This window comes from Bathycoccus prasinos, assembly GCF_002220235.1.
Source record: "Bathycoccus prasinos genomic : Chromosome_12".
NCBI lineage: Eukaryota > Viridiplantae > Chlorophyta > Mamiellophyceae > Mamiellales > Bathycoccaceae > Bathycoccus > Bathycoccus prasinos.
This window is the reverse complement of record NC_023997.1, coordinates 330341-356331: the sequence shown is the minus strand read 5'-3', so window position 1 is coordinate 356331 and position 25991 is coordinate 330341. Positions and strand designations below refer to the sequence as shown.

Here is a 25991-nt window from a genome sequence, read left to right as displayed (position 1 = left end):
CTTGGGAAAAACACAGATACAAAAGAAATCATTTTCAAAATTCATCAGATCAAACGCAAACACGCGCACATACATAACATGTCTGACTTCAAACTCGCCGCGGTGGAGGCAAAGTGTCGAGAACTTTTACGCACGGTCGATGTGGAAACCCTCTCCGAGCGTCAAATTCGCGAGAGATTAGCCCAAGATCTCGGGTTTCCCGTTGATGATTTCAAACCGTTGATTGTGTCTCTCGTGGACGAGTTCGTGCAAAAGGAACGCGCGGAAGAAGAAGAAGTGCTCCGCTCCCCGGGAGAACAACCACCACAACCGTTGACGAAGAAGCAGAAAGTTAGTGGTGTCGATGAGGAGGACCTGTTGAGGAGTAAATGGGAAGGGCCTCCTCCTCCTGCTGCACAAAAAGGGGCTGCTTTCGCGGTGAAGCGAGAAGCAGCAGCAGCTCCTCCTTCTGCCGCCGCTGAACGTGTCCTTCCAAAAGAGGAGACGGTCAAGGACGAGGACGCCGAGAAAAGTTTGAAACAAACGCTGGAGACGATTTTCGACGCTTTAGAAGATTACGGCGCGAACGGGACGACGGCGAAAGTTATATCGGAAGCGACGAAGATGGACAAGTCGGAAGTCAATCGGGTGTTGTATTTGTGCTTGAAGCGAGGGATGGATTTAAGGTTGACGCACGATAGCAAGAAGGCGCCACCGACGTGGGCATTGGACGTGACCAAGGAGAAAGGGAGTGGCGGAGGTGCCGCGGCGGCGAAATCGGGAGGAACGCAGCAGCAACAACAACAACAACAACAACAACAACAACAACAACAACAAGCCGAAGACGCCGTAGATGGCGAGGTGTGCAGACTCTCTAACGCGAAGCGCGTAGCCGTGCAAGTGTATAGAGGCGCACCGACGATTTCATTCAGAGAGTACTATCAAAAAGACGGCCAGTGGCTGCCGGGGAAGAAAGGCGTGAACTTGAACGCGGAACAATTTGAGAATTTACGAGAGAAGATAGCGGATGTGGAGATTAAAATCGATATCGTCGCTGCGGGTAACTCGGAAAGCGAAGCGGTGTGCGAAATCGGAGGGAATAAGAGAGTGACGGTGTCAAAATATCAAGGGAAACCGATGGTACACGTTCGCGAGTACTACCAAAACAAAAACGGCGAGTGGGCGCCGGGATTTAAAGGTTTAGCGTTTAATCGCGAACAGTGGGAAATGTTTGTCAACCACGCGGATGAAATCAGCGCGAAGATAGAAACGATGTAAAATTATACTAGTAGCTATACAACATAATATACAATGGTACAACAACAACAACAGCAAAAACAAAGCATAAAGCTCAGCTCAGCTCAGCACTGGTTTCGTATACGAGCCGTCCCGCCAGCCGCCTACGCATTGCCTACACGAGACCTTACACGAATTCACCATGAATCCCGGATTTGCCGTACACTCTCCACCCTCTGCCCATCCCGGACACGCCGCGTTCGTATCTTTACAAGTTTCTGAATTCGCCGGTCCCCCTGCGTAGTGCACCTTGTGATTGTTCTGGTTCCATTGGTTCGTTGGATTTACGTGAATCCACTTCGTCGCCGTCCACTTCTCTCCTCTCACGACTGGGCACCCGGCGTGCGACGACCCGGGATCTAATTCCCCGCCAGGTTTCATGGACCAGAATATCAACGCGTCGCCTTTTCTTACCACCGCTGCCCTCCCTCTATTCCCGCACTCCGAGAAATTCTTCCCCCATCCTTTCTCCGCTCTCTCTAATGGAACCTCCGTATTTGGAAACACCGTCTCTCCTCCAAATTCCGGTTCGTGCAAATACATCAAAATCGTCACAATTCGATTGTTCGCCATGCCTCCTTTGTGGAAAAAATAATCGTAATGCGCTCTATATTCCTGCTTAACCTCGTATCTCAACACCTGCGTCGCCTCTTGATGCTTCACCGGCAACATCGAAAACGTCGCCACTCGCTTTTCTAACTTTTTCATCAAGTCATTCGCTCCAATCCCAACAAAACTCCCCGTGCTCGTCCTAATGTCCGATTTCGCGGTCCCACCCGTCTCCGCGTCCACGACGCCACTCTTTGACATCCGACTTTTACTGTGATCGATCAAAAAATCGCACTCTTCGTCCGTCATGAACCGCTTATACAGAAACGCTCGCGGATGATCGAGAGAGATTATTTGCATCCTGTTCGGATCGAGCACGTGTTCCGGAGAGGTCGTCGTCGCTTCGTTTCGTGTCGTAAACTTCTCCGGCGGAGGTCTCGGTTTCCGACCTCTGAACGGATGCAGATCTTCCTCCGTTTCGATGTCCATGTCCGCTGACGTCGATTTTATCAAACTCTCCTCTTCTTTTTTCGAGGTGGAGGAGGAAGAGAACGGGACGACTAAAACGTTTTCCTCCTCCTCCTCCTCCTCCTCCTCCTCCTCTTTTTCTAAACTCGGCACTAAATTCGCCATCATATCTTCGTCTTTCTGCTCCGAATCTTCTCTTATTGTCGTTCTCAGATGAGGATGAGGATGATGATGGGCTTCGTAATCTTCCCGCAGCGCATTCTTCCCGATTCGAAACGAATGTCGACGCTTCAAACCCGTCGTCGTTCCCGTCGTCAAGTTTGGAATGTTCGGGCCGAGAATCCCAAACGTGGCAAAGATTAAGAGCGAGGAACCGAGAATCGACGTCGTGAGAAGGACTTTTGATTTCGTTCTCCCCATTTGTCTTAAAGCAGAACAGAGCGTGACCTTTTTCTCTCGAATGGAAATTTTTTTTGTGGAGGAGCAGCCTCGAGAGGAAAAGAAGAAGAAAAGAAGGAAAGAAAACGGAGTTACGACGACGAGGCGAATGCGACGATGAATTTAATAATGGTACACACAAATACATACAACACGCGTGCTTTTCGCGGCGTTGTTCTGCTAGACGTTATAACTCGTCTCTGTTGCCACCAGGTCCAATTTTCCCACCGTTTCCTTTATCCGGCCCTAACCCTTCCAAAGTCAATTTCGTGTAATCGCACAAACCTTCTTTCAAGGAGGACACCGTGACGTCGTCGAACCAAGCCGTGCCGGCGTGCCAACGAAACATGGCGTATAAGGTTATACTCTCGATGGCTACGATTGGATCGATGACTCCAGCTTTGAACTGCCAAGTGTGCGTGCCGACGTCAAAGGCGACGGAGTAGCCGTACATCATTTTTCCGTCGATGAACTTGATGTCCGCGTAGATGGAGTAGCCGCCGTCGGAGGCGCCGGAGACGTCGCGGGCTTTCGACCAACCGGAGATGATCACCGCGGACGGTTCTTTTTGGTGCAAGTGGATTTCTTGAACCGCGCCTCGAGCATCTTTCCAGTCTGGGTTTTGCATGCGCAAGGCGCGAGTGTCCGAGGAGGATTCGGAGATGCGTCCGTTTCGTTTATCGATGTTGTATCCGTCCGCGAACGGAGACCAGGATTTGAAACGTTTATTCTTCTCTTCCAGACGCTCGTACGATGGAGATTCGACGATTGACGGGTCGTCTTCGTCTAACGCGAATTGCGAATTTTCGACTTGGTTTTTTGCGGTGGTTGGAATTAACCCATCGTCGCATAAATCGTTCAGACTCGTAGCTAACGTTTTCAACATTTTACGAACGTCGCGCATTTGGCCGTTTTGTTCTTCCAGTTGGCCGGCAGCGACGTCGTGCGAATCTTTCATGCCTTGCGCGAAAAGAACGATGTGATGGAGTTTTTGAGGAATTTGTCTGAGGTACGGACGGATGGTACGCGCGGCGTTCCCATATTTCGCAGTTTCGTGAGAGTGCGACGTATCACGAATGCGGTACCAGTACAGCGGAGAAGGAATGGATTCAAGTTTATAACCGCCCAAGACAGATTTAGAGAACAACTCCCAATCTTCAAGAGCGTAACCGTAATCTTCAGGGAAACCGCCTAAATCGAGGAAGACTTTTCGTCGAATCATGGCATTCGTGTCTCCGTAGAGATTTTGAAACATGCCGACGGTGGTAGCCGCGCCGAGCGGAACCCATCGTCCAATCGGCGGTCTATTTCCGGGTAACTCTAATCCGTAAAAGTATTCATTCGTACAAGTCAGAACGTCCGCTTTAGTATGCATGGCAACGGACACGAACGTGGCAATTTCTTTAGGTTTGGCAAAGTTATCATCATCCATGAACATTATGAACTCGCCGCGCGCGTGCTTGGCGCCGTTGTTACGCGCCGCCCCGGGACCTCTGTTGTCTTGTTGCAAATAGACCCACCCTTTGCGTTTGAATTCGGCGTCGATCTCACGTAAATACGCTTGCGCTTCCGGTAACGTGGAACCATCATCAATCAGCACGACTTCAACTTTCGTATACTCTTGTTCGTAAATCGATTGCAAGGCTTGTTTCAACAACTTAGGGTTGTTATACGTGACTACTATCACCGTAACGAGCGGTTCTTCCCACGTTTGTAAAGTTGACATGGCGTTCGAGGAATCCTTAGATTGGTGCACTAAGTGGTGTTGCCAAATCGTCCAGTCTTTTTCCACGTCTTGTTTGATTTTCGATTTCCCCGGGACGAATCCGTTCTTGAGAATGTCTCTGATTTTCCCCGCCAACGGTTTCGGCGTTGGTACGAACAATACTCTCTCGGCGTCGTCGTCGTCGATAAACTCGCGCGCCGAACCGACGTCCGAGGCGACCACTGGAATACCCATGACCAAACATTCCACTAAGGTGTACGGCGAATTCTCCAGTAAGGACGGCAACACGACTAATTTATTATTCGCGTTCCCTTCCTCGATGTACTCGTACCTTTGCTTCACGTCCATGTCTTTCAAAATTTGCCAATGGAACGACCATTTCTTAGCGCGTTGGCGAATGTATTGATCGACTCTCGCTCTCGCGCCACCTTTAATCGTCAACTTTTCTTCCGCTGAGTTGCTCAAGTGGCCTAAAAATGTTACTCGCACGCCTTTCATAATTTGCGTGTCCCCTCTCAAAGCTAACTGGTCCATAGCGTCGCAAAACAAAACGATACCTTTGCGCAACTCGAATCGACTGAAAAAGACAATCTCGTTGATTGTGCTCGCTTCGTGCGCTATTTTGTTCTTCGATTTCACCCACTTCGGCAGCGGGTTCGTGTGCACTCTGGTTGATTTCGTTCTGTTCCATTCCCAACCTTGTTCGGCGAACCATTTCAAAATGTACTGACTCGGCGCGACGATGTGATCGGCCATTTTCATTTGCTCTTTCTCTAAATAATCGATGACTAAATCGTGCAACGTGTCCAACGTTTGCAGCGAGTTTGTTTTGTACCACAAGTGAGGTTGTTGCGCGTGAACGACGAATTCGGTGTGTTTAAACGCTAACGCTTGTTTTTTCGCAGTCAACGCGAAATACCCTCTTCCGCGATTATCCAAGAAATGGACGCAATCGTACCACTGTTGGTCATTCATCCACATGAATACTCTGTGCGCAATGGCAACGTCTACGGGAACATCGTACGAAACCCCAGTTTCGGGTAACGCGATCACGTTAATCCCTTTCGCGGTGTAATACCCAGTCCAAAATTCTACATCCGGTGGTTTATGAATCGCGTACCCGGTGTACAAAATCGTCACGTCGAAGCCGCTTTCGTGCAACTCCTCGGCTAACGTCGTCACCGCCGTCGCTGGTCCAGAACCCGTGGATAATCCTAAAACGTAATCCGAAACTATACAAATTCGCCCGTACTTCTTTATCCTCCAAGCTTCGCTGGAAGCATCGAAAAACGATTCGTAATGTTCCCGGTACGGGTCCAAGAAATCGGACAGCGCCGGAAACGGTTCCGTCGTCGACGGATCCATCTTTCTCTTTCTATCTAAACTTTTCTTTTTATTCTTCTTGTGGTCGTACCCTTCCATAAAATCGTCGGAAACTTCCTCGTCCTCGTTCTCGTCTCCTTCGTCTTCGTACTCGCTCCCAATCGCGCCAAACACGCCTTCTTTCTGCTTCCCGCTAAACTTCGGCGACTTTGACGTTGCAGGCGACATCATCCCGCTCTGCTCTAACCCAGACGACGACCCCGAGGAAAACAACGTCGGCATCACGTGCGCGCCGAAAAAAAACACCGCGTTAGATAACGGAAACCCGATTAAAATCGCCGCGAACAAAAGTGGTTGCCAGCGCTTCCACGCCGATATCGTCTTGTTCTTGTTGCCTCCTGTGTGGGTGCCAAATTTATCTCTCAAAACGCTTGGAATCGCGCCATCCCGCGAGAACGCATTCGTTTGTCCTCCTCCGTTCTTGCCGTTGCTCCAGAAGGAATTAGTGTTGTTGTTGTTGTAATTTCCGCGTCTCGTCCTGGCAGGAGGAGCAGGAGCGTTGCCATTCGTCGTCTCGTCCAAGTTTGCCAATCCTTCCTCCAACGACGACGAATTGTGTCGATGATGATTATGTTTCCCGCGCTGATGGTGCGACGACAAGCGGGAGTGTAACCCGGCGTGCATGAGTGTTATTATTACGAGCACGTCGTCTGAGTCCTCGCCTTTTCACCACCTTTAATAAACAGTTCTTTCTTAAATAAGGTGTGTGTTGTGTTATGCGTGTTAACGAAGGGGTTGAACTCTGAAGATAAAACGAACGAGAGGAACATTTTTTATCCATCACAAAAATCGATGCATATGTTCGAGATTTAGTAAAGTCGCCAGAGGAGGATGAACAACATTAACGCTTTAAGGACGAGGATTCATGTGCAAGCGAAAAACGCTGCTGTGTGTGTACTACTTTCTAAAACTATGATGCGCTTTCTTGCGGGTGTCTACGAATGTACTAAACTTTACGAGGAACATTTCCTTCTCTCTCTCTCTCTCTTTCTCTCTAGCTCTTTTCTCTTCTTTTCTGCGTTATGTCACGCGAGGTTCCTGGTCGTGCTCGCGAGCTTTCTGAGCCGTTTTTTCATCGCTTTGCGCACGACGCGCGAGACCTCGTCGCAGCCTTTCGCGCACGCGCGAAGCAGGTCGTCGACGGCTGCGGGCGCCAACTTGCCGCCGCTGATGTCGTAGGAAACGATTCGTTTCACGTCGTCGTCGCCGTAGTCGTCGTTCATCTTCGAATTGAACCCGATGTTTCCTTTCTGCAATCCGTCCGTTTTCCTTCTCTCTTTCGTTTCCGCGACGACGAAACATTCCACCCCTCGCCCTCTCTCCTCGACTTCGTTTTGGTCCAACAACGTTTCGCCGTCCAACCTCGTCGCGCACACCGCCACGAACACATCCAACATTGGAATTCCTGCATCCACTAACGCCAATACTATGCCATTGAACAACGCCGCCGATGCCGAGCCGTCGTCGTTTATCGTCGCTGCCGAGACGTACACCTCCGATCGAGGATACCGCTTCGCGTCTATGCAACACCTTAAAATCTGCTCAAACTTCACCGCTAATTCTTTGTTTTTCCGAGAGGACTTGGAGGACTTCATCAGAGTCGCCGCGTTCGTCGCTCGCTTCTTTGGGATCGCATCCATTCCAAACGCCGCGCTGGTAATTTCCACGGTCACTTTCAACCGCTCTATCGACAGAGAATCGATCGTACTCGTACTCAGGGAAGAATGTGGACCAAAAACCGCCGCCACGGCAGTCGTTTGCCCGAACGTAAACTCCGCGGACCCAGAGCACGAGTTCGCGGATATTGGATTTTCGAACGCGCAGGACGTGTGTCTGCACTCGTTCGGACGGCGGCCGTCGTTTCGCAAGCCTTCCAAGGAGACGTATTCCATGGTGTTCTTCTTCGCTTCTTTATGAGGGAATTCCGCAGAGTGAAAGTCGTGCGATGAAGCGCAACAAAACCCGAGCGAGATATCCGAGTGAAAGGATCTAAAGTACTATTCTGACGCGCAATGCGATGACGTGCGCGCACTCGTGGAGTCCTTTTAAGCGGCTTTTTTTCGCGTCCTTCTCGAAAGACTTCCGCGCATAAAGCGTTGAAGGAAACGTGTGTCTCGCGGAGAGGAAATTCCCCCAACGACGCAGAGAACAAAGGAGAGCGAATGATGGTGCGGGTGTGCTTCTCTCGACACACACGAATCATAAAAGACGAGCTCTGGAACTTCGTTTCCTTCGTGCAGTTCGTGTTTTCGTTATTCTCCGCGCTTTATTTCTTTCCCGATAAAGTGCAAGAGAAACGACTTTTACTCAGCGCACACGTGAACGATAAAAATACTCGGAAAGGAACCGCCAAGAAGATTTTACGCGACGATGAGTACGACGACGGCATTTGCTACATCGACGCGTCGATGACACCGTGTACTACCTCCTCGTCGTCTTTATCGTTCGACAAAGGAAGAGGAGGAGGAGGTGTCTCCGTGTACTACTCGCCGGGGCATCGATTGAACTTCGCCGCCGCGGTGTCAAAATCCAGCTGCAAAGATAGCAACGGCGCGGAAATGTTGGCGTTTTTAGCGTGCATTTTGAGGCACGATTGGCGAGAAAGACTGACGGTGTACACGGACTCCAGGTATGTGTTGAAAGCGGCGGAAAGTTTTCGAAATCAATCTCGAGGAGGAGAGAAGAGGAATCCTAGTTTTGGGAGCGTCGTCGAAAACGTGAGAGACGGGAACACGAGGTGGTATTTGAGGTGCGTCTGTTGGGCGTTACTCTCCCGAGAAGGGCGGACGGTGGTGCATAAAGTGAAGGCGCACGCGGAAGGGAATGCGAATAATGGGAGTATTCGATCAAAGAAGAACCAAGGATCCTCGTACACGGCGAGGATGAATAACGCGCGAGCGGACGCGTTGGCGAATTTTGGCGCGAAGAGTAGCGCGGACGTGTTTCAGAATCTAGGGAGCTTTTGGGGGATAGTGGTGGCGATGTATCGGTTCGCGGGCGCGAGGAGGAGAGGCAGAGGAGAAGAAGCGCCGTCAAATTCTACTCCGAGCGAGAGGAGAGGGAGGTACGAGGACGACGAAGAAGACGAAGAGGAAAAGGAGGAGAGAGAATATTACGAGAGGATGGCGAAAAGGAGACCGTTTGGGTTGGGCGCGTTGCGCGTCGTTCGAAACGGGCGGATTATTAACCTCTTTGATGCAGAGGAAGAGGACAAAGAACGCAAGCAACGAGAAGTACGCTCGGGACCTCCGATACCGCTCAACGATGATTTCTCCATCACCGACTGTCTCGCGTTGGATTGCGAGATGGTAGGCGTTGGTTTAGGCGGCGTGAAGAGCGTGTTAGGTCAAGTATCCGTGATTAATGAACACTTGAACGTGGTGTATACGAGCTATTGTCGTCCGACGGAAACCGTGACCGATTACCGAACGCAATGGTCGGGATTGACGGAAGTACATCTCCGCGACGCGCCGAGTTTTGAGGAGGTTCAGAATAAAGTCGTGGAACTTTTTGGAAGCGGTGGTACCGACAGAAGACGCAAAATCATCATGACCGGTCACGGATTAGAAAACGACCTCGAGGTCCTCCGAATGACTTACCCGAAAGAACTCCTCCGCGACACGGCGACTTGGAAACCAATCTTACGCCCGCCGCATTTCAAAAAACCGCAAAAGTTGAGAAAGTTGGTGAAAATCCACTGCAACTTTTCCATTCAACGAACGACAAAAACGAACGAAACAAACGGGGAAACGACATCAAAAAGTGTCCTCGGTCACGACCCATCCGAAGACGCTCGAGGCAGCATGGTTTTGTATTTGAAGTTTAAGAGCAGATGGGAACAAGATATCGCGACGAGAGGTGTTGCCAGAGCAAACATTGCTTCGAGCAGGTTCAGATGATGCTTTCCGCTCGGTACATAGATTTGGATATTTAGAGAAAGTCTTGATAATGCTACAACACAATAGAATACTAATAATTGCGCGACATGAACACCATGAACGACGAAAACAAAAGCATGAACAACAACAGATGGCCCTAACGAAAGATGACCATCGATTACTCTCGATTTGATGCCATACGCATTGACACGTCGTCGTCTGAATCGTCGTCGCCAAAATCATCATCCAAAGCTTCGCCGCTTGGGAAAAGAATCTCAGACGAAGAAGCAAAGGTTTTAAGGACGACGTTTACAGATGCGAAGAGAGTGCCGTGCACAACGCACCGACGAACCAATAACCTCCTTTTACTCTTGACGGATCGTGCGGAGAGCGTAAACGCGTTGGCTGGATACGCGAAAGCGTTTAACTTGCCGCAAACGGAGACGTGGGTCGTGCCGCTTTTGGATGAAAGAAGAAGAGTTTTGTTGAACGAAGAAGTTTCATCAACGTCATCGGATGATGATGATGATGATGATGATATTGATGATTTGAAGAACGCTTTTAACAACACCAACGACGACTTTTCGAGAAGAAAGAGAAGAAAACGATTAAGACGAGTAGTTTGCGATATCGCGCTCGTCGCGGCGGACGCGTTGGACTTTGATTTGGAGACGCAGATTCATTTTTTAGCCTGCGGAAGAGAAGCTTCGCTGGCGGCGAGAGAAGCGTGCGCGATATTCGGAGAGTTGTTTGAAGGCGCGGGTGGTGCTTTTATGATTAACGACGTTGATGAGAAGACGTGTGTTGATACGGGGCGATGTATGAGTACGTCCATTTCGATGGCGTTGAAGACGTTTGGTGGAGGATTTGTACGTACGATTGAGAGGAGGAAGAGGGAAGACGTGAGAAGAAAGACGCGGATGACATTTTTACAGTATTCCACCGCGGCATCAAAGAACAAACTCAAGGACGCATCCACGTCCTTAGACAACCCCGAATTCTTCCAACGAAACTGCGAAACCTTCCATCACGAGTCCGCGCGCACTCCGCTCGAGAGCGAAAAAGAAAACTGCCTCATCGCCAACGAAACCGAAGCCAGAATACTGTTCTCACATTTAGGGAAGACGTTGAAACAAACGCCCGACGATCCCGACGTCGTAGATCTAACGCGTCGACCTAGAGAAGAAAAATCGTACGCGTACGATTTCGACGTTTCCTCGCATCCGAGAAGAAAACTCGTCGCAAAAATAGGAGATTTGAACGACGTCTTCGAGGCGATGTTCGTTCGAGAAAAAGAAACATGCGGGAAGCGAGGAAAGATTGAACGTAGCAAAACTTACAGAGAAACAAATAAAAGCGCATAAAAACGCGCGTAAACGCGGTATATAGAACTTAGCAACAAATCTCGCGATTGTAACGATACTAATACTACTAAAGACAACACCACCACCGGCGCAACAGCGAGAGCGAATGAGGAAAATTTCACTCAAATCCACACTAAAAATCATGACTCAACCGCAGTCACATCCCCCTTAAAAGCTGACGATGGAACCAATATCGGAGGACGCCTTTTCCTCCGCCGTTTTGCAAGAACAACAACGAGAACAACAGCGACAACCGCGAGTTGGTAAAGCGTCGCCGAAACCTTCTCACGCGTACGTGAAAGCGAAAATGGAAACGACGACGACGGATAGAATGGAAAAAAAAAACGGCGACGGTGATGACTCAGCAGAGGAGGAAGATTCAGAAGAAGAAGAAGAGTACCTCCCGTTCCACATCTTACCGCACATCCGAGAGCGATTACTACTCCTCTACCTCAGTGTTGCCGTGATTTTACTCCGCGGAAACTACTGGTCTAGGTTCAACGCCTCCGTCGCTTTGGAAATGTATTTCGTGGTGTACGTGTTGCTGAGGTTTGTGTTACCCGTGGTGGTTGAACTCGCGCGGATGGGGTGGAGGCGAGCGAAGAAGACAATTCTGTTTAGTGGATGGATGAGGAAGAGTATAAAAAAGAAGAAAAAGAACTCGGAGGAAAGGATAAAGCATTCGAGGAAAAGAGCATCATCGCGTTGCGGTACGAACAGCAACAACGCGAGCTTATTGTTGAGACGCTCGATCGATTTAGGATCGAGGGATTTCATTCAACACCATTCGTCGTCGAGCGACCAGACGACGGTTCTTCTCCGAGTGGACAAACAAAAGAGCTGGACGAGCGGTAGTGCGAGCACGACTGTTCCGAAAATGTCCTTGAATCTAGCCGGTATTGTTAACGAGACGCATAAAAACGCGTTTGTAGAATCTGTGGTTGAAAATAACAGCGGAAGGAAGAATAGCGCGGCGGATTTAACCGAACGCGAGGACGTCGTTTGGGAGAAGATTCACACCGGGAGCATAGAAAGTGCGAAGATGCCCTGCAGATACAGAATGTATTGCTCGACGTCCACCTCTTCTCGCGCGCACGGGAAGCACATCGCGCGGATCAAAACAGAAATAGCCATCGATAACATCGACGCCGATGTCGTGGCGAAAGTGCAACTAGATGAGCACAGACGAAACGTTTGGGGCGATTCCAGCACGACGAGTAGAATTTTAGCGAGAGATGAAGAGAAAGAGTGCGATTTGATATTTTGGCGCGTTAATTACCCTCGATTGATGGCACCGAGAGATTACATCGGCATTCGGCGCGTCTGGCACGACGAAGTGACTCGGTCGACGATTTCCGTCTGCGTCGACGCCAACGGAAGCGAAGAGGCCTATAAGAAAAAGAAACACACGCAAGTACAATTAGGCGGAGGTGGGTACGACGTGCAACATTTATACGCGGCGAGTTTGATTCAGCCAAAATTTGACGACGACATGCCGAGAGGGAAGAATGGTGAGAAGGTTGAAAATGGAGCGATGTTGGTTTCCACGTATTGCGAAGCGCCGGGCGTGCCGAGGAAGTTAGTCCACATGACCGCAGCGAAAGGTTTGGATGAGTATATGCTGTCGTTTCACAGAGAGTTGAGAAGGGAGATAAGAATGCGGAAACGCCTGGAGAGAGAGGGTGGCATACAATCGGTGAAGAGTTTCGACAGCACGAACAGTTTAGGAGAGCCAGGAAACGACGCGAGTTTGAACAAAAACAACAACAACAACAACAACAACAACAACAACAACAACTACGGCGGGGAGAAAAATAGTAATAATAATAATAGCGATACGGACCTAGTAGCAGAACGCGGGCAACAACAACAACAAAAGCAACAACATCATCTCTTCGACGATGACCCGGACATCGTCGACGAAGAAGAGCGCGCCGAGCGCCGCCGCCTTCGCGAAACGCCTTTACACTTGCGTCGAAACGCTCGATTTTTACGGAGCATGCTCCGAAACGGCCTTCGCAAACTCGCCAATCGACTCGAAGAGAAGGAAGAACGCGAGAAATTGAAATTCCAAGCCGCGGCATCCTTGACCGATAGCGAAAAAGAGCGAGTGCGAACGCGTCAGGAAAACAGACAGAAGAGAAGGGTTGCATTGAAGCAGTGGACGAAACGAACGATTGGCGTTGGTGTCGTGTTTGTGGCGAAGGTTTTGAAAGACGGGAAAGAGGAATAAAACATTAAAGAACAACACGACAATTTGATGATGATACTAACAACAACATACTAACACTAATACTAAAGATCAATTTCTTATTTTTATAAACAAGAATTGAACTACACGTACAGCACAACTCGTAAAACACATGCCTTTTCTTACACAACGCGCGCGAACGACAAGAGCGGCGCGTTTTTTTTTATTTCTCACTCATACACCATTCTATCGAACGTGTCCAATATTAACGGTATCGCTGGTCCTTTACGCGAAATAGCCACCATGTGATCGCATTCTAAAACTTCCACGATCGGCTTCGTTCTCGACAAAGCGTTCACCTGCTCGAGTTCTCTTTCCATTTTCTCCTTCGAATACGGGATAAACTTATCGTGACGGGCGTGCGCAAAACTCACCGCGTCTAATATGCCATCAATATTCAAAAGCTTCTTCTCAGTCTTTTCCTCCTTCGCGCGTTTCTTAATCCTCCACTCGAATTGACTCCAACTGCCCATATCGTCCAAAAACAACGCCAAAGTTTCGCGCATTTTAATTCGTTTTTTTTTCAAATTGGTTTCCTTCATCGCCCCGAGGTACGCCTCGCGCACATTCGTGGGCATCTTATCTAAAGAACTCATCCTTACGTTCGCCAACATTTCTAAATTCGTCAGAAGTACGGCCATGGGCATTTTTTCCTCGTCTTGAAACCAATTGTCAAAACTCAACCACCCGCAAAAAGCGGAAACGCCAATTTTCAAATTCACCGAACGTTTACTCTTCCTCATTTTTTTATTCTTCGTCAACAACTGCGCCAAGATCGCCGCTGGAACGCAATAATACCCACCAATGGAACATCCAGAAATGACCAAACTTCCGCTCTCGTGATTGTGCATCGCCAACGTCTCCTTCACGTGCGCCGTCAACGCGACCACGTCCGCGTACGAAACCAAGGCTTTAGTGCTATAATCCGAAATAGATCTCATGAAAAACTCCGTTTGCCCTTCCAAAGCTCGTCGACTGCCGTAATACGGCAACTCTGGAATCAAGCAACACACTCCTTTCGCGACCAGCTCTTGACTCCTATCTTTCCTGAGGTAAAAGCCTTCGTCGCCGGTAAACGGAAGCAAAATACAAAATCTCTTGCACGTCCGCAAATCCTCATCCGTTCGCCAAACGCGCATAACTTTTGTCATTCCCAAGCACGACAACGTCGCGTCGTATTTAAGCTCTTTCGTGCTAATTCCTAAACTCGCAAACTCTCCGATTTCGCAACACAACTCGTACTCTCTCCGTTGCGCGTAACTCCAATACTTCCACTTTTCCTTTGTCTTATCCTCCCACTTTATTTCCGCCGCCTCTGCGGTTTCGTTCTTCGCGCACGCGTTCACCAACCTTTCTCGTATGCTCATCGGACATCGAAAACCTTCTTCTTTATCGTACGTCCACCCGTGCGACATCATTATCCGCGTTCGGTTCAGACCCATCCTATTCATGAATCGGAGCACGTAGCCAATGCAGACGAAAACGGCATCCGGGCCGATGCCGAGCATCAAACGAGGGAAGTGGTGAAAGAGATAGAACAGGAACGACCACGACTTGTGACCGAGTTCCAGGTCGAGAGTACCCATCTTTCTTTCTCTGTCTTAAACTCTCTGTATCAAAAGCTACGCCCCAAGAAGCACAGACAGACAGGTCAAGTTAAAAGTTGGGGAGATAGAACCGTTTTTTAATGAAGAGTTCGGTCGAATTTTTGTCGAAAAATGTCGACCAATTAAAATACGAAAAAGTAGTACCACTCGATTTTACTTTACTCGTTCTTAATACAAAAAGGAAACAGTAGTATGTGTGTTGTTGGTGTTGTTTTACGACTCTTTTACGACTCTTTTACTCTTTTACTCTTTTACGACTCTTTGTCGTCGTCGTTTTTTTTCTCACTTTGTCTTTTTTGTCTGCGTTGTTGTTCTTCTTCTTTTTCTTCTTCGAAGACGGTGCGTCCGTGGTAGGCGACGGAGCCGACGCCGAGGACGCGAGAGGTTGAGTGGTGATACATAACGACGGCTTGGCCGATAGAGACGGCTTTTTCAGGACTCGCGAAGGTGATTTGGAGGAGAGGTGGAGAAGAAGAAGAAGGAGAAGAAGACTTTGCTGTTGTTGATGGCGATGATGGCGATGGCGTTGTCGTCGCTTTCTCGTACGCCGAGCGGCAGAAGAGAGACACTTTTTGTTGTTGTTGTTGTTGTCGCGACGACGACGAGGCCGCGTTAGACGGTGGTGGTGGTATTCCTATCGTCGCAGGGACGAGGGGGGAGGCGTAGCGCGTTTTCACGCGGACTTGTTGCGACGAGTTGAGGGCGTCTGTGTCGTCCTCGTGGACAAAGCGGATGTCCTTTATGACGCACCAATTTGTGAGTAAAGCCGGGTGGTCGCCGCCTTCGCACACGTACACTTTGGACGATCCTTTCTCTTCTGTGCTCTTTCCAACGACAAAGTACGGTTTGGGAAGACCGCCAATGCGCGCGCGTTGGCCCGCGGTCACGGAGTGCACGCTCTCGCACTCCCCCAAGATGTACTTCTCGTCGATGGTGTTAGAATCGCCCTTTCCTTCGAGGCCACCTCTTTCGCTACCGCCGCTGCTGATGCCGCTGCTGCTACTACTACGACTGCTACTACTACGACTGCTATTACTGCTACAACCAATACTGTTCTTCTCGATTAATGACGAATTTTCTTCTGTTATACATTCAACGTCCACGAACCACGCCGGATCTCTTTGGACGTACTCGTGCACGAAATCCGAAAAGTTCCTCTTCTTCCCGACGAAGCAAATTCCGGCTGACGATTTTCTGTCCAACACGTTCGCCACGTTCCCTAAAAGATCCCGTGCAATCAACTCGATCACGTCTTCTGCTTTTCTCAACTTCGCAAGCGGGAAAATCACGCTTTCTAACGCCTTTGACGGCACCGAGGCTAAAAAATACGTCTGGTCTTTCGTCTCGTCCTTCGATCGACGCAACTCGATTCTTTTCAACGACGACGACGACGACGACGATTGCTCGATATTGTCGTCACCGTACTCCCTCCAAATCTCCGCGTAGTGTCCAGTCACTAAATACTTCGCCCCAATTTCTTCCTCTTTCACGTATTCTAACAGTTTCCCAAACTTAATCTCTCGATTACACCACACGTCCGGGTTCGGCGTTTCGCCTCTCTCCACGCTCTCCGTAAACGGCGAAAACACCGACTGCCAATACTCGCGACAGAAATCCACCTCGTACAAGTCCATAGATAAATATTTCGCCAATTTCTTTGCCGACCGTCGGTCGGCGTCGAATAGGCATTCGCTGTTCGTCTCCTCGCGCTCGTCCCAGTTTTTCATCAAGATTGCTTTCAGTTTGATATTTTCTCCTTTTTCTCCCACTGCTGCTGCTTGTAACGCGTTCTTCAACAACCACGCGCTGACGAAAGAGTCCACGCCTCCGGAAAGTGCGACCGCCACGACTGTTTTCTTATTCGTCTTCGATGATGCTAATAAATCTCGAGGGATTTGCGCCAAAACTGCTCGTTTGATGCGTTCCGGAAGTTGAGCGTACAGTTGACGATGATGATTTTTTTCCTCCCAAAAGGTTCGATTTGTTTTCTCATCAAAAGAGACCGACGAGGTTTGAAGACGACGATTACGACGCAGGTAAAGGAAAAGCATGTGCTGATGATGATGACACTGTCGCCGGGAAGGGCGCAGAAGTGCGCGCATCATCACAGGCAAAAGAAGGTGTTGTTGGTTCGCTTGAAAGAAAAAGAATGCATTTTAGTTTGTGAGGAGGAAAGAGAAAAAGAGGAAGAAGAATTCGCAAAATATACCGGCGTAGTCCGCTGCTCAAAACAACAACAACAAAAAAACTCTCAAGAACTCTCTCTCTAAGAGAGAAAGCAAGGAGGCGGGAAGGATTCCACGCTCTAGGTAGTAGCTATTGTGATCTCTTTCTCTCTCGGGTTCTCTCCCTTTTTTCCTCCTTTTTTTTCTTTCGCGTGTATTTTCGCCGAACCAACAAACTCTTTTGCTTCTTTCCTTATTATTATTATGTCTACAAAATACTCTCTCGCCCCCTCTCTTTTACTCTCTCTCTCTCTCTCTTTTTCTCTCTCTCTTTTTCTCTCTCTCTCTCTCTCTCTTTTATGCTCAGCGTTAAATTAATATATTTATGCGACCGTGAACGAGTTCCACGTTTGCTTCAAGTCGCGCTCTTGACCTTTGAACCATCTCTTGTCGCCCGATTGCAACTTCATGATGTACAACGTGCCGTCCGAAACCGTCGCGGCGATCAATTGGTGACGTCCCCCTTCGTCGCCATCCGCAGTTCTCGTCAAGATTTCAAACATATAGAACGTCTTGCCCTTGTCAGTTCTGGTGAAAACGTCCAAGACAGCCGCGGTGGATACCTTGTTGGCGGCGAAGCCGCCTTCGGATCTGGTCTCGCCGGCGTACGATTGGACGCCCAACAAGTAGCCAAAGTCAGCCAACATAGCTTCCGGCTTACCGTACGATTCGATGGAGTTACCCTTCGCCTTGGTGGTAATCACCGAGATGTTGGACACTTGGTCAAAGTTATCCTCGAAATACGAGTCCGTGTCCGGGAACGGTCTCTCCTTGGATGGATTGTACTTGGACGGGAGCAAAAACGCGTACCCGTTGCCGGCGTACGGGATGAAGCCCGACGTGTTGGAAACGCCACCAAAAACGTTTGCAGAATCACCGTACGCGGCAAACGACGGCTTCGCGGCGGTCAATGCGGCCGCGCCCTGTGTTCAAAACGGAGGATTCCGAGAAATACATTTGGTCAGATTTTTGTTCGCTAAAGCGATGATTCACCCAGAGAGGAAATTGGTGGATACGAGAGATAAAATCTCGTTTTCGCTCCCAAAAACTCTCGAAGCAAAAGAAGAACAAATTCGAGAGCAAACGATTTCGATCAGCTGCTGCTTTTCAACCCCCTCTTTTCTCAAAATCGAAATGCGTATTGCTTCGAGGATTTTGTCGTCGCGCGCGAATACGCGTCCGTCGGATCGATCGAGCGTTCGCATCGAGGTCGGGTTTGTGCTCTTTCGAAACGAACACGCGAAGCATCATCATCGCGTGCACTCGAAGAAGAGAGAAGAGTTTTGCAACCGAATTGCAGACAAAAAAACAAAAAAAAAGCATCTCTCTTTTGCGTACCGCGAACAAAGACATCGCGTGTCTTCGGTCGACCGTTTCTTCGCTGGACGCGAAGGTCACGTTCGAAGTTCGCGAAACCGATTTCACGGAACGTTGTCGCTTCAAGCTTTCGGTCTTGGCGACCGACGCTTTCGCGCTCATGTGGATGGACTGGACGATAGAAGCCATTATTATTAGTATTTATTTTTGCGTGCTGTTATGAGGACGATGATGATGTTTTGCGCTCTTGTGTTGGTGAGAGAAAAGATTTTCCTCTGATTTTTGGATCGATCTTCTTTTCCTCCTCTTTTTTCACTCCGCACTGAGACAAAAACATCTGCACTTTTTGAAAAGAAGTGAAAGACGAGGGAAAAGAGAGGCAGAAAAGAGAGAGCGTCAGAGTCAGAGCTTCAAAAGAAGGAGGAGGATTAAAAGATGATGACGATGATGATGATGACCACCGCGCGAAGAACACGAGGAGCTCTTCTCTTCTTCTCCACCCAAAACTCGTCTTTTACGTTTTTGTCCTCGTCGTCGAGGAGTCATCTTCGTCGCGGTTTTGCTTTGGACGTTCCGGAAGGAAAACACAAAATGTCGTCTCTCGAGTGCGGAGTTCCGTTACGTAAAGTTCCATCATCATCGAATCAAAGAACGATATTCTCGGCCGCGAAAGATGCTTTGTTCGGTGGTGATAAGAAGAACAACGCGTCCTCTTCCTCCTCTTTATCCTCGGACGAGAAGAAGGATAAAAAAGACGACGAAGATTCCTCCTCGTTGTTAAAACGTAAATTCTCGTCTCGGAAAATAGTTCGAGACGTGGCGCCTGCTGAACTCTTCGCCATTGTCGCGGACGTGAATAAATATCACGAGTTCTTACCGTTCTGCAGACGATCGAAAGTGACGCATGAAATAGATAAAGACCGATTCGAGGCGGAACTTGAGATTGGATTTAAAGTGTTCAACGAAAGGTACACGTCAAGAGTGACATTGGACCGGCCGAGGAAAGTCACGGCGGAAGATAAGTCGAACGAGGAAGACGGCGGCGGGGCCTTGTTCGAGAAGATGAAAACGGTGTGGAGGTTTCGAGAGTTGGAAGAGGAAGAGGAGGAAGACGTGAACGACGTGGAGAGCAGAAAAGAGAATGAAGAAAAGCTGACGAGACAAAAGAAAAACGTCTCCACGGTCGTGGACTTTGAGATTGCGTTCAAAGTGAAGAGTTCGGCGCACGCGGCGGCGCTGAGCGTATTCTTCGAGGACGTGGCGAACACGCAAATTCAAGCGTTCGAGAAGAGGTGCAGAAGTTTGATGAGTTTGCCGAGTGCCGAGTAGTAGTAGCAGTAGGAGTAGCAGCAGTAGTAGTAGCGATAGTAGTAGAGAAAATTAGCCGCGCGATGTAGAAGAAGCGCTCCGCTGGATGCGCTTGTATGTTTGATGTATTTCTTCTCAATTTACTTTGCAGAAGCAGCAGCAGCGGCGCTAGTATTATTATTATTATCATTCTCGTTGATAACCCTGGTCTTCGTTTCACCTGCTTTCTCTTGCACGAATTTCAACGAAAACCCTCCCGTATTCTCATCCTTTTCCGCTTTAAAGTTATCGCAGCTCAAACCAAAGTTCCCGAGAACCATATCGCCTAGCGATCTGAGTTGCTTAAACATCTCCTTCTTCGTCTCCTCTCTTTTCTCCTCTACTTTCGGTTTCAACGCGTTTACCTTCTCTCTGTGCGCGGACTTTCTCATCCTCCGTCTCGCATCCTCGCTCTCTCCGTTCTCTTTCTCCTCGATCGCCACCGCTTTCTCGTAATCCTCCAACGCTCGCTCGACGTCGTCCAACTTTTCGTACGCCTGCGCTCGCCTCGCGTACGCTTTCCCGTACCGAGGATGTAAAGCTATCGCCTTCGAACACCTACGAACACACTCCTCAAAACTCTCGAGTTTCATCAAGCACGCTCCGGCGTTGGCGTGTAACGTCGCCAGGAGTACCTCTCTTTTCGTCGGGTCCCGTTTTTCCGTATCATCTGATGGTTTGTTTTTCTTCGCTTCGTCTTCTTCTTCTTTTTCAGTTCCTTTCGTTTTTGTTGTTGTTCTCGTCGTCGCTTCATCGACATCACCATCGTCTTCATCGCTTTTGTCCGAATCGTCGATATCATCGTTTTCTCCTTCTCTGCTCAAAACCTCGACCCCGTCGTCGTACAGTTTCAGCGCCTCCCCGAACGCACTCGTCGCAAACTTCTCGTTCCCGTTGGATTTCAGAGTTGTCGCCAAAGCGATGATTTCTTTTTCTTCGTCCTCGGCAGATTCACGCGTTCCCGTCGTTCTCGCTCGAAAACCATCATCACCACCGTTACCACCGCGATCGTTCGCCTTCTTTTCCTCCTCTCGCGCTCGTTCCTCGGGGTGCACTTCTTCGATTTCCACCATTTTATTGTGTAGTATTTGTGTCGAGCATTTTTCTTTAAAAATCTCCATTACATACTACTCTCCATTTATATAGAAATGAAATAAATAATGGCGAGAAGATCCCGAGGACGACAGAAGCGAAAGGAGGAGAACTCGTCGTCGTCTTCAAACACAAACGTCGAACATTTGCTGAGCGTTTTAGAGGTAAGCGTATGTTGTTGTTGTCGTCGTCGTCGTCGTCGTTGTTGTTTACGTCGTCGTGGAAATTTTCCAAAATGCAATTTTTCGTAACTCTTTTCTTTTCGGAGGTCCCTCTCTTCTTCTTTCTCTCGTCGTCCGCACGCTGACGCTTTCGTCTCTCTCTCCCTTTAACTCTCTCTGTCTGTCTCCCTCTGATTATTATTAAAAACAGAAATCTGTGCTTCCGAAAATCGAACGCGCGAGAGATGCGATTCGTTCTCACAACGATTTTGATGGGTCTGGTGGTGAGAAAAATGTCACATCGCTCGAACAACTCTCGATGGATTTTCGAGTGAAATCGTCTCTCTGCGCGACAACTTCGAACGCTTTGGACGCGTGCGCGAAAGAGTTGGTGAAATGCGCGAACGCGAATGCGTCTCGCGGGGTTCGTCTCATTCCGTCGTCGTCGCGGTCGAATGAAGTGATGCAACTGCGGTGCGTGTTTCTCGGACGAAGCGGCGTGGGGAAGTCGCACGTGGTGAATTCACTGTTAAGGCGAGCGTGCGTTCCAAAGGGAGAGGAAGTGGAAGGAGGTGAGAACGATGACGACGATGACGACGAGGAGTTGAAGAAGGTGAGTGGGTACGAAACCGCGCGAGAGGATGACGATGAAGACGAGCCACCGCCAATGCTCCAGTCTCCGTTAAAGAAGAATGGCGTCGAAGATGATATCGACGCTATGGTTTTAGACGTAGCGCAAGGGTATGTGATTGGAGCGAACTCAATTTCATTGGACGATTCCGACGAGGAAGTACCAGTTTTCATGGTGGATCGACAGGATGATTTAGAAAACTATATCAAATACGAGAGATTTAAGTTGGACAAGATTGAATACGAAGCCTCGAGGAACGTGGAGACGTTGGAAGAGTCGGTGAGAAAAGCTAAAGAGCAAGCGAAGATAGAGCTTCAGTGCGGTAACGAAGATAATAAAGAAGAATTAAACACGATAGAAATACAACGAAAGAGACAAATAGAAATAGAAAAGGAAGAGAGGAGGAAGAAATCGGAGGAGACGAAAAAATACGCGGCGAAGATTCCAGTGTGCGAAGACGAAGAGGAAATCGAAAAGAAGATGGCGCCTAAGGAAGTCGGCGAGGTCCACGAGAAGAACGACTTTTTGCTCTGCGAGGGCGACATTGGTGACACGACTTCGGTGTCATGCGCGGCAACTTTAGGCGATTACTTCAAGCTGGAAATTCGGTACCACTCGAGTCAGTTCGTGTACGAGAGAGTTCGGCGTTTGCGAGAGATTTTAGAATTGAAAAAGAAGATCAAAAAGAAAGACGAATGGGAGAAGAGGTACGACGTGCATTTCCACGACAGGAAACTGAGCGAAGAGGAAGAGGAAAGCAAGAGATACGAAGTGGCGTATTACGACGCGTGCATAGATTACGCGACTGGTTCGTTAAACGCGGAAGCGGCGTCGGCGTGCGCGATGACGGGACACGAGCCGTACGCGGCGAATTTGAACGACGTTGAACTCGAAAACGTGACCATCCCTAAAATATTAATCGATAGACTCGGCGCGAGCGTTACGTTTATTCCGCACAGAGCTCTAGAGAATTTAAAACAGACGATGGCGTATTTCGAGGCTAGCGTGAAGATGCTTCGAACGACTTTGCGCGAGGAAACCACGCACGGGTGCTGGGGATGCGTTCGCGATTGCACGATTACGTTACCGTGCGTTAATCCTATTTATCGCGGACTCACTTTTGTCGACGCGCCTGGCGCAGGCGAGGCTGATCCAGCGCGAATGCAGCAACTGAGGAAAGAGTTGTCTAACGCGGATGTGGTGTTTATCGTCGCTGATGCGAGGAGATTACCGGAAGATGTCACAAAAGCTCTGAAGAAGAGCCAGTTTTTTAGAAAGTTCACGGAGGATCCCGATCGATTTAAAATCATCTCGGTCATGCAAGGGGATAGATGTTTTGACGGTTTAGACACGGTTTGGCGTAAAGCTGTGCATAAAATTAAGGGTCTGAATGAGATTGTACTTGCAAATGACGGTGGCTCGAGCGAACCATCGTCCGACATTGGTGAAGGATCGAACTCGCGGATGGATTGCGAAAGCCAAGAAGGCGAGAATACTAACGAGGACGACGAAAGTGCAACGACGATCGACGACGATAAAAGTAAATCGAATTTACAGACCATAATCAAAGATTTGCTGAAACGATCGTTACCTACCATACTCGAAGCGCCTGAGCAAAGCGAATTCGACGAAGACACTGAGGAAAAAAAACGCCTACAGGCGAGGCCGCCAACTGGTCTCGCGGCTAAGGCAGCGATTTCCGAAGTACACAGAGACAACGCGGCAATCGTCGCAAACGAACGTTTTTATGAACTCTTGGATGAAATCACGCAAACTCGAGGCTCACCACCGGAGTTGAGCGAGTTTGCCAAGGCCTTGAAGGCTACTTTTGATCGAAGTAAGCAACGCGATGGAGGCGACGACGATTTACAAACCGCGATGGAATTGGGCGCTCGCTTTCGTCAGCCAGAAGGAAGAGCGGCTTTGCACCAATCGTGGACGTTTGTGCCTTTGAGCATATCTTGGGTGAACACGCTGCGCGAAGAGTTGATTGATGAAAAAATTGAAGATGATGGTGGCGACAACGAGAAGAGCGGCAACGACAAAATCGACGCCATCGTCGACGAAATTTGTGGATTTGCTCGAATCGATCGCGCTTTGCTGGAGTTTCTGCCCAAAAATGCGGTGAAACGCGCCGCGTTTACCCTCGATTTGGCATCGAAAGTACTCGACTACTTTGTTGCAAAAGCGTCGCCGATTGCATACATTCACGATTGCCCGGATACCGAAGCTAGAGCTTTACAGGATGCCGTGTATGAGTGCTTTGGCGAGGATGCGGAAGACGTCGCCGCTCGTTGCGGCACGGAAGCGTCTCGCGTAGCGAGTCTCGTAGCGATTAAAGCGTGCGATGAAATCATCGGCAAGTTTCAACGATACATACACGCGGAACCTTCTTTCGATTGTGAGTGCGCTTTCGATTTCATCGTCGAAAAATTGCAAGATTTGCCGTTGAGAAAGACGAAAGATTTTGGTGATTTATACGAAACGGATAAGAAAGTGCTCTCGAAAACTTGTAAAGATGCCGCGCGTGCTATTCTTTGTCAATCGCAAAAGATAAACGAGTGGTCGAGAATAGCGGCGAAATCTGCCGTGGAAATATGGATTCGAAGGTGGAACAACTCCAGCGATGAAGAATTTGGAGAAGGAGAAACGCGGTCTGAACCCGTGGCTTCTTTCCGAGACCAGGCGTCCTCGGCGGCGCTGCGAGAATTATTCCTCGTCGCTCGCACGGCAGATTACGGGGGGGGTGAAAACGACAACGATTTAACCGGTTGGGTTCAAACCGAACGCATGGTAAACATGACCCCAGAGGAGATCTTGGAGGAGAAAGAGCGACAAAGAGAAACTGGGATGAACACGCCGTTGGAAACTATCGTGCGTTCGAAAGTTCGTGAAGCTATCGTAAAGGTTTCGGTGGTATCGACGAACGAGAATGGACGTAATACCGAAAACCGTTCTCGGTCATCTTTGGACGCTCAAAAATTCTTTCAACTTCCGAAAAACTTCTTCCCGATCTTAGTTCCGAACGGATCGGTAAGGTTGGATCTCGAGGAGCGACTTCGCGAGTCTTACATGTATGCTGCCAATCACCTTCTCAACGTCTACGACGAACTTTTTATGTCGTACGTGGATGAAACTTTCAACGCGATGAGCGAAGAAGACGATTACGCGGACACACTTCGCATGTCTCTCTCAGAGAAATATGCCGAAATCATCTTGATGATTGCTTCAGAAGCTATGATCACCGTGCGTTCGCACGCCGAGCGATTTTTTATGAGAACGTTTATATCGCCGGTGCGTAAACACGTCGAGGTGAAAGTCGCGAATCTCATGAAACCTTTAACTGCTAACCTCGAAGTGGCGTATTTTCGCGAGCGGTGCGTAAAGAAACAGTGGATCAAGCGCGCAGAAAAGGATGCAAATTTAGCGCAAGAAGCGAGGCGCGCGTGCATTGATTTCACCAAAGCGGCTTTAAAATCGTCCAACGGGGATGATCGCTTCGGTTTTGAGGCTAGCGCTTCCGGTGGTGAGGGGAAATTGAAAGACAAGAAACTGCGCCAGATTGAGCATCAACTCATGTGTTCGAAAATACCACCGTTTTACGAGGATCCTCGTGCGTTTGTGAGCATCGCAGATTGCATCACGCGTCGACGACAAGCGAATGGCGATCTTGACGTTATCGATTACGGTCTCGAAACGCGAGCCGCCTTGGATGCTATCGCGACCAGGAAGAAGAAGAAGAAAGAGGCAGAGAGCGCATCGATCATTTCACTCGCTACAATTGAAGAAGAAAATGAAGATGCCGGTGTTGTTAACATCGAAACGTTAACAATTGAAAATCGTTTGGAGAAACTGGATCTGCGACAACAAAAAGGAAGAGTAGAGCGTAAAGGTTCGGAATCTCAAGAGACGATTTTACGACATCGGCGCGCGGATGCCGAGGCGGCCGACGGCGGACGACAACAGTCGGACGACGTGACGCCAGACCAATCTGAACCACCTCTCAACAAAACCATCACCACAACTCGAAGTTCCGAGGACGACACGTCTATCCACGGCACCACCATCCTCGACGGTACCAGCGAATTAGAAGAAGACAAAGAAGAAGAACAAGAAGAAGAAGGGAGTAAAAAGAAACCGAAACTCATTAAAGACGAAACGCTCGCGGACACGTACGAGCGCTGTTTCAATGAATGTCTTCCACCAAAAAGCGGCACGACGTGATGATGGAATTTATCCAATAATAATAGAGTAGTAGTTTGTAGTAGTAGTTTATATA

At 49.0% G+C, this 25991-nt stretch overlaps 13 protein-coding genes across 13 annotated transcripts; 6 read left to right on the top strand and 7 right to left on the bottom strand.

Moving 5' to 3' along the window:
- Positions 1-78: 78 nt before the first annotated feature.
- On the top strand, positions 79-1257 carry Bathy12g01960 (predicted protein; the record flags this gene model as incomplete). Its single annotated transcript, XM_007509749.1, has 1 exon — positions 79-1257. One exon carries the CDS (start codon positions 79-81, stop codon positions 1255-1257), a length of 1179 nt encoding a protein of 392 aa, XP_007509811.1.
- A 78-nt stretch (positions 1258-1335) lies between these two features.
- Positions 1336-2712, bottom strand: Bathy12g01950 (predicted protein; the record flags this gene model as incomplete). The annotated part of the gene is made up of 1 exon (XM_007509852.1): positions 1336-2712. The coding sequence occupies one exon, from the start codon at positions 2710-2712 to the stop codon at positions 1336-1338; it is 1377 nt and encodes a 458-aa protein (XP_007509914.1).
- A 205-nt stretch (positions 2713-2917) lies between these two features.
- On the bottom strand, positions 2918-6463 carry Bathy12g01940 (glycosyl transferase family 2; the record flags this gene model as incomplete). The annotated part of the gene is made up of 1 exon (XM_007509908.1): positions 2918-6463. One exon carries the CDS (start codon positions 6461-6463, stop codon positions 2918-2920), a length of 3546 nt encoding a protein of 1181 aa, XP_007509970.1.
- Positions 6464-6864: 401 nt separating this feature from the next.
- Positions 6865-7731, bottom strand: Bathy12g01930 (exosome complex exonuclease RRP41; the record flags this gene model as incomplete). Its single annotated transcript, XM_007509682.1, has 1 exon — positions 6865-7731. The coding sequence occupies one exon, from the start codon at positions 7729-7731 to the stop codon at positions 6865-6867; it is 867 nt and encodes a 288-aa protein (XP_007509744.1).
- Positions 7732-8004: 273 nt separating this feature from the next.
- Positions 8005-9738, top strand: Bathy12g01920 (predicted protein; the record flags this gene model as incomplete). Its single annotated transcript, XM_007509921.1, has 1 exon — positions 8005-9738. The coding sequence occupies one exon, from the start codon at positions 8005-8007 to the stop codon at positions 9736-9738; it is 1734 nt and encodes a 577-aa protein (XP_007509983.1).
- A 146-nt stretch (positions 9739-9884) lies between these two features.
- Positions 9885-11081, top strand: Bathy12g01910 (unknown protein; the record flags this gene model as incomplete). Its single annotated transcript, XM_007509826.1, has 1 exon — positions 9885-11081. One exon carries the CDS (start codon positions 9885-9887, stop codon positions 11079-11081), a length of 1197 nt encoding a protein of 398 aa, XP_007509888.1.
- A 307-nt stretch (positions 11082-11388) lies between these two features.
- On the top strand, positions 11389-13314 carry Bathy12g01900 (predicted protein; the record flags this gene model as incomplete). The annotated part of the gene is made up of 1 exon (XM_007509851.1): positions 11389-13314. One exon carries the CDS (start codon positions 11389-11391, stop codon positions 13312-13314), a length of 1926 nt encoding a protein of 641 aa, XP_007509913.1.
- Positions 13315-13502: 188 nt separating this feature from the next.
- On the bottom strand, positions 13503-14918 carry Bathy12g01890 (unknown protein; the record flags this gene model as incomplete). The annotated part of the gene is made up of 1 exon (XM_007509691.1): positions 13503-14918. One exon carries the CDS (start codon positions 14916-14918, stop codon positions 13503-13505), a length of 1416 nt encoding a protein of 471 aa, XP_007509753.1.
- Positions 14919-15190: 272 nt separating this feature from the next.
- On the bottom strand, positions 15191-17041 carry Bathy12g01880 (tRNA (5-methylaminomethyl-2-thiouridylate)-methyltransferase; the record flags this gene model as incomplete). Its single annotated transcript, XM_007509779.1, has 1 exon — positions 15191-17041. One exon carries the CDS (start codon positions 17039-17041, stop codon positions 15191-15193), a length of 1851 nt encoding a protein of 616 aa, XP_007509841.1.
- A 446-nt stretch (positions 17042-17487) lies between these two features.
- On the bottom strand, positions 17488-18670 carry Bathy12g01870 (predicted protein; the record flags this gene model as incomplete). The annotated part of the gene is made up of 2 exons (XM_007509792.1): positions 17488-18087; positions 18503-18670. 2 exons carry the CDS (start codon positions 18668-18670, stop codon positions 17488-17490), a joined length of 768 nt encoding a protein of 255 aa, XP_007509854.1.
- Positions 18671-19072: 402 nt separating this feature from the next.
- Bathy12g01860 (predicted protein) lies at positions 19073-19810 on the top strand (the record flags this gene model as incomplete). The annotated part of the gene is made up of 1 exon (XM_007509873.1): positions 19073-19810. The coding sequence occupies one exon, from the start codon at positions 19073-19075 to the stop codon at positions 19808-19810; it is 738 nt and encodes a 245-aa protein (XP_007509935.1).
- A 119-nt stretch (positions 19811-19929) lies between these two features.
- Bathy12g01850 (unnamed protein product) lies at positions 19930-20949 on the bottom strand (the record flags this gene model as incomplete). Its single annotated transcript, XM_007509776.1, has 1 exon — positions 19930-20949. The coding sequence occupies one exon, from the start codon at positions 20947-20949 to the stop codon at positions 19930-19932; it is 1020 nt and encodes a 339-aa protein (XP_007509838.1).
- Positions 20950-21400: 451 nt separating this feature from the next.
- Positions 21401-25936, top strand: Bathy12g01840 (predicted protein; the record flags this gene model as incomplete). The annotated part of the gene is made up of 1 exon (XM_007509895.1): positions 21401-25936. One exon carries the CDS (start codon positions 21401-21403, stop codon positions 25934-25936), a length of 4536 nt encoding a protein of 1511 aa, XP_007509957.1.
- Between the last annotated feature and the right edge of the window lie 55 nt (positions 25937-25991).